Here is a 13,252-nt window from a genome sequence, read left to right as displayed (position 1 = left end):
GTAAGTCCCACACAGCAGGATTGCTAAGCGAACTTCGGAGGCCACACTCCCTTTCTCCACCTCTCTGCAAACATGCTCCCTGGTGCACTACTGGTTGGGGGGTGAGGTTTATTACTCCTACGGCATCTCTGATGCATTTCAGATTACAGCAGCCTTGATCACAAGACAGGCATGATTATACCTCACCCATAAATATACCAGTCAATTAGAAATAGAAAGCAGACAGCGTGCTTACATCGGTTGCTATGTTGAAATGGTGTAGCATATCTCACATATACAAAATATACTCAAAAGTCATCAAATTAAAATAAATCAAAAATAAGCAATTGTGTATATTCTAAAACACAGTAACACCTAAATATCATTGACTGTAGATTGTCTTGAGAGTAAATAAATCCACAGTTGCACAGTAGCTTCTCATACAATATCACAGGCCAGCTCATTATTGAAAGCACTGAGGCAGCAGAAACACATTCTATTACATAAAATCATCCAACCCATGGAACACAGTATAATTTTTTGAGTATCTCCCCCCTAGCTAGTATTAAAATTACAATATCCGTGTGAAATTGACCAAAATACAATATCTAATCTCTAATTATATACATGAGTCAGTCACAAGATACGTGAAGTCACTAAACCCAGCAAAAGTCAAAACCTGAATATGCAATGCAAGAGGAACACATGCATAAAGACCAAGTGGGCATCTTATACACAATCAAGCCAAACATCAAAGGTAGGATATCCAGGTTGAAACATGTAATAACATTATAGTACATAAATGGATTGCCCTAAGGTGTCCAAGGTAAAAGCATTGTAAAACAGAAAATATAAAAAAAAGAGTTCTCTTATCTGTGACTGTAACATCAGCACCCGTATGCAAAATGGAAGAAAATGGTAGGAGGCTCCCGCTACAAAGGCATCATCACATCTCAAATAAAATCCTCTTCCTTTCCTCCTTTAACAAAAATCAAAGATAGACACAAGTTAAAACATATATTGGGAAACCTATGAATGAAAGTTCAGATTTGAATTAGCACAGGCATGGAAATAATACATAATGAATAAAAATAAGTCTTTACCTAGGTGTAGTCTCAATTCCTCCTCAGTGTTTTACCCCAGTGAGCCCTTTGTTTCAAGCTCTACAAAATATCCTGACTCTCTCCACATGAGCTGCAGCATTCTGTTACCCCCCCCTCCATCTCCAGAACACTTAGCACTATATATGCTGTCAAGAATAGAACTCTAGAGCATATAAGACCTATTGACAATAGTGATCCTAATTATTCAAAGGCCAGACATCTTAGTGAAGTTCACTGCAGAGATAGATCTAGATTCTTATATTTTGTAATCTAATAAATACCCCATACTATGAGGGACCAGCAACAGACGATGCAGCTCAGAAGGATAGAGTCAAGATATACTATATATCTTCAAACTGCGAGTCTACTGGGGTGGAACTGTGAAGAGGACTTGGGAGAACATCTGAGTGAAGAGTAATTTGTGTTCAGTCCTGCCCTGTCAGCACCCCGGTTCATGGTGCCGGCTATCTTTATTTCAGTCACTCAGAATGTTTTATGTTGCCATTGTCACTGTCAAAAGACACACAATTGATGGACGGAATGCAGAACAAATCAAAACATTCACCCCCAGTCAAGAGATCTGGGTCAAATCCATCATTCTTTTGGTCACCATCCCACCCCAGTTTAGACCTGGCCAAATGCAAATCAGTCTTGACCCTGTGCCTCATGGGAACTGTCCAGCCCGAGCTGCAAAGCCAGGTCCTCCCTGGACCGGAAACAAGCATCCTAGGACCGGTTCCATTGTCACTGTCCGCTCAATTTCCTTATCTCCAATTTGCACAAATGGTAATCATTATTCTCTGGCTTCTCCTAGTGGGTGGAGCTTGTTGGGTATATTGGGTCCCTGTGGCTGCAACATTGTGTCTCCACAGGACACCCTACAATTCATGATGTTCTGTAGATATTTTAGCTTACCTAGGAGAATGTACATCATGCCTCTACTGAAATCTTTGAATTTCAAGCAAGTTCGACCTGTCCTTATGTTTCTCCAGCTTCTATCAGTGAACACATTATATTCACTGAGTCCTGTTTTTTAAGAGCCGCTATTTGATCGAGGCATTCTGGCCTGATTACATCTGTTGCTGCCAACAGTAGATTTTTATACCTGAGATACTGGAGTTGTTATTTGTTTGGGGGGAAATATTTTTATTTGCATTTTCAAAACAGGGCGATACATTGTTCAGCAAAGGTATAGAGTAAGTTAAGCACAGTAGTCCTTCAGCAGAAACCATTTGGATTATGTCACAAGTATAATTACATCTCAATCCATCAATCGCAACATCGGCTGTTAGCAAGTGCATTATGTCCAACGCATCAATCGGAATCAGAGCTGGAACCATCATCATCTGAGGGTGGCTCACAAATGTCCCCTCTATATTTATTCCATGCTCCCCAAATCCTACTCCACTTTTTGGGACAACCTCTATTGCAAAACACCGCCCGTTCTGAAATCATCGCTGCATCCATATCATGCTTCCAAGCCGCTAGCTTAGGTGACTCCACCCCACCCCACCCCGTTTCTGCACTATATTCCTCTTTGCCATCAGCACACCCAATGTCATCCAACCCTGTCCCGAACGTGTGAGGTCATTAGGTTCCCATATATTCAAAAGGCAATGTCTAGGGTCTGGCAGTATGGAAACTTCTTCCAATTGAGACATGGTTCGCATCACTTGAACCCAGTAGTTTTCAATTCTCGGGCAGTCCCATATTGTGTGATAGAAGGTCCCCACTTCACCACATCCCCGCAGGCAGTATGGGTGTGCTATTCGTTTCATCTTATGCAGTGTGTCTCTAGTGTAATATGATCTATGTAAAATGCATAGTTGCACCAAGCGGAGACACGAGGAGATGCCCACTTCCTTCGGAGATGCAATCGCCTCTTGCCACTCCGAATCATCAATGTCCCCACGGTCTTGCGACCATTTCTCCCGTAAGGACACTATCGGGTCAGGTAAATTATTTATTAGCTTACGGTACGTCAGTGATGTCGCCTTTGATGGCATATATTCTGTGAGTAGTCTGTCCTTGAGAGGGGACGCCTCTGGGATGTCCGTTTCGGGTGTCAGTGTCGCTGTCAATGCGTGGCGTATCTGCATATACCGGAAATGTTCTGATGGTGCCAGATCATATTGTTGTCTCAGTGTCTCAAAGGGTATTACGTGTCCCTTCTGCCATAAATCCCCAATAGTTGAAATGCCTATAGCATCCCAGCGGTCAAAGCCCTTGGGTTGCCTGAGTTTCCCCAGCTTCTTTGTGTCCCATAACGGAGTCAACTGTGTCAATACTCCCCGCCATCTCAACCTGGCCAGTGCCGCGTGCCATATGGTAAGTGTGTGTTTCAGTGGGCCAAACTTTGTGACGGTTAAGGATTTATCATAGAGGGGAGCCAGCATACCAGACAATCCCAACTGTGCCCTGTCTGCCTTCAGAGCTGGTTCAGACTGTGGGAGATGTAGCCACTGGTTAATAACCTTCAACTGTGACGCCCAGTAGTAAAGGCAGATGTCCGGGAGCGCTATGCCTCCATCATACCAGCTTTGTGTTCGCTTGGCCTGCGCTATACGTGCGGGTTTAAGACCCCACAATAGCACCGAGACTTGTGCTGCAATTGTTTTAAAATAAGTAGCATGCACGGAGTATGGCGTATTTTCTAAAATATAGAGAAAGCGGGGTAGAGCCATCATTTTGAAAAGTGCTGCCTTGCCCAGCAGAGTCAGCGGTAGCGATTCCCAGTGACGTATGTCACGTTTAAGACGATCATGGGGGGGTTGCAAGTTACGTGCATGGAAGTCAGCCGGGTTAGCTGTGATGTATATCCCTAGATATTTAAATGCCCTGTCTGCAGTCCGCAATAGACAGCCATCCGGTAAGCGTGGCGGGGGCCCGCGCAGTATGTACATGGTGAATTTAGACCAGTTAATCGAATAGCCAGACGCTCGGCCATAGGCTGTGCAGACATCCAGAAGAGTGTTAATAGAGTGCTTGGGAGAGGTGAAATATAATAGGATATCGTCTGCGTACAGAGATATTCTATCTTCCCAATCATCGGTCCAACGGAAACCTCTGATAGTAGGTTCCCATCTTATCCATTCCGCCAAAGGTTCTAAAACCATGGCAAACAGTAACGGGGACAGTGGGCAACCTTGACGCGTGCCTCTGGCCAAGGGGAAATCCGATAAGATATGGCCGTTAGCAATGACACGTGCCATGGGCTTTTCATACAGCAAGCGGATCCAGGCACAGAACTTTGGGCCAAACCCAAAATGGCATAGCACGGCAAATAAAAAGGGCCAGTGGACCGTGTCAAACGCCATATGTGCGTCCAGGGAGAGTATTACGGCTAGTTCCTGGAGATATTCCGCTCGTGCCAATACACCATGTACTCTCCGTAAATTGAGCGCCGTATTCCTGCCGGGCATAAAGCTAGACTGATCTTTATGTATGAGTTTGGGCAGATGGGACGAAAGACGAAGCGCCAATAATTTAGCAAGCATTTTAGTTTCGGCGTTTATGAGGGAGATCGGGCGATAGGATGTACATTGGTCAGCTGGCTTCCCCGGTTTTAATATAGCAACAATAGTAGCCGTGCGTTGATCCAGTGGAAGTTCCCGAGCTTCTAGGCTTTCTTTAAACATATTCAGCAGATGTGGCGCAATCGTGTCTGTCAGCTGTTTATATAATTCAACTGGTATACCATTAGGCCCCGATGCCTTACCCACCTGTAGCGCTTTAATAGCTAATTGTACCTCATCGGTCGTGAGGTCTTCGTCTAAGGCTTGTGATTCGTCCATGGATAATGTGGGCCTTCTAAGGTCTTTGATGTAGGTGTATGCCTCTTCCTCCGAGATAGTGGATGTAGAGGAATATACTGTCTTGTAATGCTGTGCTAGCATGTGGACTATTGTATGTGGATCCGTAGTAGGGCGCCCTCCCCCCACCGCAAGCTGTTCTATCCACCTGTCCCGCCTGTCCCGGTTGTCCAGCCACGCGAGCAATTTGCCCACCTTGTCGCCTACCTCATACATTTTGTGCCGTGTATGGGCCATTTGTTGCTTGACCCCCTCAGTCAGGTGTGCTCTGTAGGTCACCTTCCGGGAGCCCCAGTAGGAATGCGCTAAAGTCCGCTAGGGCTGTCGCCTGTAGGGCTGGCGGTATATAGACCGAAACAATATTAATAGGCTTCCCTTCCCACTGTGCGTGTATAGCAGCAAATCTACCTGCGTTGTCAGATTTAGCGGACTGTATGAGTAAAGGGAACTGCTGTTTTACCAAGATACCAACTCCTCTAGACCCGGAGGTTAATTCAGAGTGTGCCATCATCTTAAAACCCCACCTGTCCATTGCCTTCGTAGCCGTCCAGTGAGGTGTGTTTCCTGTAAGAGCACCACTGCCGCACCTTCTCTCTTAATGCATTTCAGAACCAGGCCTCGTTTAATTTTGTCACCCAGGCCACGAACATTCCAAGTGAGTATAGATAGGGACGGGGTTACCACATCAGAGCCTCCCCTTAAAACAGCGTGTGAGTCATCCCCCATCATCAGACTGAAAACTTTCAGAGCCCTTGTGGACCTGCGTGGGAACAAGGTGACAATCAGTTTCTGCGAACCATGACACTGTGCAGTCCATTTCACATCTAAGCATCGCATGAACATGTACCATAAAAAACCAAAGAACTTACCCCCCCTCCAACTCCCCTCCCTGCCTCCCTGCCTTGCGGACTTCAAACTGCCCGCCACCCCAACTTAGCAGAGTGCTCATTATCCCTATCAAAAAACATTGTTTCTTATGAGAGCATGGGGGTGAAAGTCCAGGGTGGTCCAGATAAAACCCCAACAGTTCCAGAGTCCCGTCTCATCACTAATAATCTTGTCAATAAGTAGGGGAGGTGAATCCCAACCAGCAATGATCAGCATTATGAGACACATTATACAGAGGAAAGAGGTAGGTACTTCCCTTGTGCCTGAAGGAGTCAATCCCCAGAGTCTTTGGTCACATTGTCCTCATCTCTCTCCTCCTGCTCAGGGCCCTCGGCCTCATCGGTCTTTCCTTGTCGTCTACGTCGCCTGTTCTGCCTGCCGGACCCCTCCGCCGGACGCCACCCCTCGAGTCAGTTATGCGCCTCCTCCGGTGTATCAAAGAACCAGGTTTTTTTATCGCCCACCACTCTGAGGCTTGCCGGGAAGAGCATGGAGTAGGGCAGTTCGCGAGATCTCAGCGTCTTTTTTACCTCAAGGAAACTCCTACGTCGTGCTGCCACCGCCATCGTGTAGTCAGGGAAAATGAGATTTTGGAGTTTTGGATCCGTATGGGTGGCGCCACCCTTGCCGTTTGCAGAATGGCGTCTCGGTCCCTGAAATTAAATATACGTGCCAGGACAGGTCTTGGTCGGGCCCCCGGGCGCGGGCGTCTGCCCGGCACCCTGTGTGCCTGCTCCACAGAGAAGAAATTTGAGAGGCCTTTAGGTTGCAGTGTGTTTTTCACGAGATCCTCCACGTAAAGGTCCATGGCAGGTCCTCCTTCCGATTCTGGAAGGCCAATTATGCAGATATTGTTGCGTCTAGAGCGCCCTTCTTGTTCGTCCATCTTGTCCGCCATTCGCCTATTGTCTTCCTCCAATTGAGTTACGCGTTTAAGTAGTAGTGCAGTGTCCGAGGTGAGTGACGTCGTGACCTGTTCCACCACGGCGACCCTGGATGACATTTTTTGCAGGTCCTCCCGCAGGAGCGTCACGTCCGTCGAAATCGTACCCACCGTGGTTTGTACCTGACGTAGGGCCGCCATAACGTCCTCTAGCGTTATTGCGGGATTACTACCCCCCTCCGCACCTTTTGTACTAGTCCTCTTTTGATCTGAGAGTGGGGAAAAGTCCTTAGCGTAGGCAAATTTATCAAACTTGCTTTGCTGGGACCAACGATTGCCTCTGCCGCTCATCGTAAGGGGAGCGACGACCACCACTCCAGGCCACACCAGGGAATTTGACGGGCGCGCCGTTGGCGTTTCAGTAATCCCGCCCGAGTGGAGGGCAAAAAGGTTCTGGCACACTAGCCAACGCAGGTTCAGTCGCCACCCAGCTTAGGTTCCAAGAGACGGGCAGCCCCCGCTTCGCCCTGTCCCCCGCACGCGCCACCAATGCGCCACGGAGGCGCTCCAAACAGGCCCTGCGGTACAAGCAGCATGTGTCCAGCCACCTCACCTGCAGTTCAATACCTACAGGGCCCAAAGTCTAGTGCTGTGCCACTTCCAGCACAGGTCTGTCCAGTGTTATTGTTCGTGGGGGGGGCGCCGCTCCAGGCGATAATCGTGCCTGGCCCAGGGGGCCCGCGCCACAAAAGTCAGCAGGGTAGCATGCAAGAGCCCGAACCAGTATGGGGCCAACTCCGAGGCCGATGGCCCACACGGAAGGGCGAATCCGGGCGATGTCGAGCCCTAGTGCCAGTGGGGGATCCCTGGGCTACGCGCCTCTGCAGGTCGTAATTGCGGAGTGCATGGAGTACTATTTCGCCCTGGCGGCGTGATGGGAGCAAGGCCGGGCGGGGGAGGGCGCTCGGAGGGGTAGCTGCACCACTCACCAACCGCAGGCCGCCTCAGCTGCACCCCGTCTCCCGGTGTGTCGCCTGTCGACGGCGCCTCGCGTCGCGTCTCTCCGGTGGGAAATTTAGGCTGGTGCTAACAGCGCGGCTGCAGGCCGCAAACTCCCCTTCGATGCTGCTTCCAGTTCCGAGGTCGCAGAAGCTCCGGAGTTGGATCGCTGTGCGCTGGTTCACCTCCGCCACAGATATTTGGAGCGCAGGGCAATGCTGGAGCCGGATAACTGGCCGGATGTGTGAGGGGAATCTGTCTCACCCTCAGAGCCTCACTAGGTCGCGGCCATCTTGGTTAGCCGCAGGCCACGCCCCTGGAGTTGTTATTTTTATGAGGTTTTTATATCTGTGTATTTTATTATTGTATATTTATCTTATATCTATATTGTACGTATGTTGTTTTTATGCTTGATTTATATGTATTGTGATATCATGTTCTTTTAAAGTTATGACAATAACCAATTAAAGATGTACTACTATTAGTCACCTGTAATAGGCCAACATCCCTCATTCAGTGGAGGAATGTAGATACTGTTTATGATGTAAATTATGCTATCTAGTTATTGAATAGTAATGAAGTGCAATTACATTAATGCAGGTGTGTTTTCTTTTTTCTCACCAGAAACGTTTAGTTAAGGAAATTTTTATTTTTCCCAAAAGGAACTCAAAAGCCTATGATATTGCACTGCTGCTACTAGCTGAACCCTTACAACTGGATCATTACGTTCTGCCAATATGTTTGCCTAGTTCAGGCAATGTTGTGCCTCCTTCTACAGTCTGTGTGCACACTGGATGGAATGTTGAAGGTAGAGTATCTAAAATGTATGACACGATGTTGTAATGGGATATGATGAGTTCACTCTTAGGCTAATTCCATGCAGGTGTGGAATGCCAAAAGTTCTCTGTTCCAGAGCACCCCTGGGACGATCAAGCTTCGGATCTACAACTGCAATTGTTTCACATCAAATTTCAGAAACTATTCCAAAATGTTCTTCAAATTGTTTTCTTCTGTAGTACAGATAGGCATAGGTGGTCCCTTTCTTCATGAAACACTTCTTCTGCCCTCACCCTCAATCTTCTTACACTTTACCTTCAGTATCAGGATGTTGGCAGCCCGAAGAATACTTAAGGTATTGTTAGCACTGCTTTAATCTTGGTTAAAACATTTTTTATCAGAGAGTCACAGTCAAAGGGCCTAAAATACTGTTCCCAGCCCATTTAAAGATAAACTCTTGTGCACTGTTAGTTTAGTTCTTCAGGAGGTTCTGTAAATTTTTCATGCAGCAACATGCACTAGACTCAGATGATTTACGAAAAAGCAATAATTAATTTTCCAAAAGTATCAGGTCTATTGCCTACTTTCAAAGAAAAATAGCCTACTGATTGTCAGTGAGCTTGTAACTTAGAGCAATGATAAGGTGACAGCCAACCTAAGACATATGCTTACCTTAGGTCACAAAGTCAGTTGGGATGATAACAGAAACCTTCTTAGGGATGCCACTCTGCCCACTTATCATAAAAGGTAAAGTCAGAAATGTGAGACTAGAAAGAAGGTTCCAAAAATAGGAATTCCTAGGTCATCAGTAGATGATAGAAGAAAACCAAATAGAGCAACTGAAGAGGGTAAACAAAAGCAGAGCTGAAAACAACCTCTAGGACCGAAAAGGACCCAACAGGAAACAAGTGACTGGAATACACGGAGGCGTTGAGTGCAATGAAGATGAAGTGTTGTAACGCACCCAACACACATCTTGCTCACCTTTTATAGGCTACTACATCTCAGCTTTCCGTGTGATCCCGTAGATGCTTGCAGCTTCCATGTTACTTTGGAAAAATATGCAGAATTGATTCCCTACAATAGGAAAAAAGATGCAAGCCTAAATTTCGACCACTACAGGCTTGTGTGCAGTTAGAAGTAAGTCAGCCTATAGCTCCTGAACAAATGCACATGTTTCTTGTGGGAAAATCTTGGTCGCATATGTCACCTGCCCAGCCCTCTGGTGTGTAAAACACCTCCAGGATTGCCAACCCACCAGTGAGGATGCCATGGAAGCAGGCACAGGACAGGCAAACCATGCAGCAGATGAAACACTGCTGGAGCCCCAGACGATGCAGAGAAAAAGAGGTGAGACAGAAGAGAAATAAAATGAGGCAAGGACACACAGTTACAGCAAACATCTCACACTGTTCCTTGACCGGCAAACTGGACCAGCCACAATTCTATTTCTAATTCACCAAGAGTCATTGTCTTTGAACATATCAAACATCAAGGGGTCCAGCTGGGAGTTCAGATTATTTCACTTCCTGGCATCGATGTTGATGTCCAACTACAAAAATGACAACCAACTTTCTTGAAGAAGATGAGAACCATCTTTCCTGGGTCTTTCTAGAAACAGTGCAAAATAACCCAAACATCAATAATATACTTGTCGAAAAAAACTGATAGATATTAAAGTAAAAGACACACAAACCTGGCCTGATTGATAGCATACCGTGGTCACTACTGCTTAGGAAATTATTTCTAGCACAGAACATAAATTAGGGATATAACTGATGACAAATCTGCATTCATCTAGCAACACCAATTACTGTCCGCCTAAGAAATACTTGGATCAGAGTTTTCTTTACATAATGCCTTGGCATTACATTGGGTAAAAAAATCCCTTTCTTGTTGCCAATATATAAAAGGCTACGTATACACATACAAAATCTCTTCTAAGACATATAGTTTTTGTTTGATCTATTGTATGAAAGTATCAAAAATGAGCCTTCTACCAATGTATGCAGGTTTTTCAAAATATTCCCGAATAAGTATTGAAGAAGAAGGCCTCTTATGCTGTGGCGCCTGTGGTTGAGCCCTGCATGTAGCATTCGGTCCTTACACTGCTCGCACCAACCTCTGAAATGGAAACGTCATTGGATGCATGAGCGTCACATAATCGGATGCATGTACATGATGCCATGGCACTAAACACCTCTATTAGGGAAGGGTTGTAGCTGACCTACACCTACCCAGTCACCTTTTAAGGAAAGCATTGCATTTACTCAGACAAATCAGGCACAGGAGCCAAAGTAGTAGGTGAATTGCCAATGCTTCCTCCTGATGCAGTTACAGGTGTATTGGTAAGTTGTTTCTGTCAAAGGGCCTTTTGAATGCATGGGCTAAACTTTTAAGTGTAATGACAGGACTTTGGACATTGATTGTTCTTTTTACAGAGTAAGACCCATGAGGTCTTGAAATCTCCAGGGTTAGGGTAAACCGACCCTTCATGCTCACACACTTGCTTCCCTATCAATACGCAATAAGTTTGCTTATATATATTTAATACATTACAAGTGTGATGATGCATGTGTTTGCTGAGCTCACATGTGGTGATATGTATGTGGTATTACAATGCAAGGGAAAAGAACACCCCTTTCTACACTTTTATAAAGGAAATCTAAAAAGGATTAAATGTTCGAATATTTTTATATAGGCCCAAAAGACTCTAGGGTACCCGGTTCAGTTTGACCGTACATATAGTTGTCGTTTGTGTCTTTGTATGCATGTGTATATTTGATTTACGCTACCTTCAACAATTTCTGTATCATTCAAGAGAGTCAGATATAGATTAGGGCATAACTTGGAAAAGGTCCTGATTAAGGCCTATGGTAGAAACATGGACCACTGAAGGAATGTATAGATTATTGTTTGCCACAAGTTCCCCGCCTAGTTGGGTGAGGGTCTGTGTATCCTGAAAAGGAGATCTTCTGGATCTGTTATTAAGTCATGTAAGGAATAGATACCTTTAAGTAGATTCTACAGAATGTCACATGTGCTGGTCTGTTTTACATATCTGTCATTTCTCTGCATGTGCCCCTCATGCGTGAGAATCACCTCTGTGGAATGGAATTTAATCCAAAATATTGGAAGAGTGGGATATATCTTTCTCAGTTTCAGAAGGTTGTTAAAAAGTCTCATGTTTCAACACAACGTTGCTGGGTAGACACCTAAAGCCAGTGGTGTAATTGTAGTGAACATAGAAGGCTGCCTATGCAATAGAATTGCAATGATTACATGGGTCGGAATGTTGACTAGGTAATGCGCAGCACAGAGGGAGGAATAAGAGATCGGGATGAGAGACGGATAAGGGTGGAAGTATCTGTGTTGTGTTGTACCAGGATTACGGCAATAAAGCTTTATCAAGAAGTACAAATTAGCTTCTTCATTACAGATTTGGCGACAGATACCAGCATAGTCCCGGTATGAAGAATCTACATATGACTGGTGTAGCTTGGCCGGTCCTCATTAGAACTGTTGTGAGGACCGTTAATTTTAACACCGCAGATGCCATACTAAGGATTTGCTTTAGTCCTAATTTGTCACCAGCTCATTTGAAATACGGCGAGGTAAATCTTTAATTTGCCTACTTACTTTTGGTTAAACCATTATTGAATGGCTGCGACCAGCGTGAGGGGAACCTTAAGGCTCGTGCAGTTATAGCTAATGATGAGCAGTACACATGTGCATGTGCTAAAGCAAGCTCTATTGGATATCGAAAAAAAGTGTTTACAGGTACGTGTACACAGGGCCAACTAGCTGTAGAGAATTACATCCAACGAAGCACGGCAGCCATCTTTTGGGAAGACCGATAGTGTATTTACCAGCAGATGGAAACATTTACCTACACCAAATGTGTTGCAAGACAATTTAATTCTGAAGTGATTGTTAGCACAACGCACACCGTGGGATGTTCGTGCTGGCATCTTTGTGTGTTTCCTTCAGTGACAGGCATGCTTGTGGCATGACGGAAACCTGTTGTTATCTACAACAGGCACAGAATCTAATGACAAAGGCCTGTTTGGGAATTTTCATTGATAGCACCGTTTGATTAGAGTTACAGAAGCATTTTGTGTTTGTATATACACAGGTACTGTAGAAAAAAAAACACTATGTGTAAATTCACCAGTAATTGGGCTTGGGAACCTTTCTATTAATTATGGCTTCAAGGAACGTGTGGAATTTATCCCCTCCACAACAGTTTTTAGCAGCTAAAGGGGAGCCAGTTTTAAAATGGAATGAATGGAAGGAGTATTTTAAAAACTATATATCACCCTTCCAGAATGATGAGGAGTTCACATCTGAAAAAAAGAAGATTTTATTATTGCATTGTTTAGGGGCTGGTGGGTTAAAGATTTATAATCATATACAGAAGCAGGTCACAGGGAGAGGGTGATGTTTACAAAGATGCATTAGAGGATTTAGACTTGTACTTTAATCCTACAATTTGTGAATCAGTAGACTGGGACAAGTGTTTCCATAGGAAGCAAGAAAGTGATAAACCCTGGAGGACTATGTAGCAGCATTAAAGAATTTAGCGTTAACCTGCAGATTTGCAAATTTACATGAGTTCATACGTGACTAGATAGTCATGCATGATGCGAATGCGAACATCCAAGACAATTTATGGACAATTGGGAAGTTGACACTTCAAGAAGTTGTTGGTGGAGTGAAAAAAGGAGAAGTGGCAGGCTGGTGTGCCAAAGCAGTTATTCAAGAGGAGGAGAAGACTGGTGAGAATAAAAAAAAGTGTAGGAGATAAAATA

The 13,252-nt window shown here is 45.1% G+C and overlaps 1 protein-coding gene across 1 annotated transcript in view; it reads left to right on the top strand.

The window, feature by feature from the left end:
• OVCH2 (ovochymase 2) overlaps window positions 1-13,252 on the top strand; it is a 996,115-nt gene that overhangs the window by 916,760 nt on the left and 66,103 nt on the right. Inside the window, exon 18 of the mRNA XM_078680899.1 lies at window positions 8,289-8,472. Coding sequence (XP_078537025.1) covers window positions 8,289-8,472 — 184 coding nt within the window. The remainder of the gene's footprint in view (window positions 1-8,288; window positions 8,473-13,252) is intronic.

Source organism: Lissotriton helveticus, chromosome 3_1 (assembly GCF_964261635.1).
Source record: "Lissotriton helveticus chromosome 3_1, aLisHel1.1, whole genome shotgun sequence".
NCBI classification, from domain to species: Eukaryota; Metazoa; Chordata; class Amphibia; order Caudata; family Salamandridae; genus Lissotriton; species Lissotriton helveticus.
This window is presented reverse-complemented; position numbering and strand designations above follow the sequence as displayed.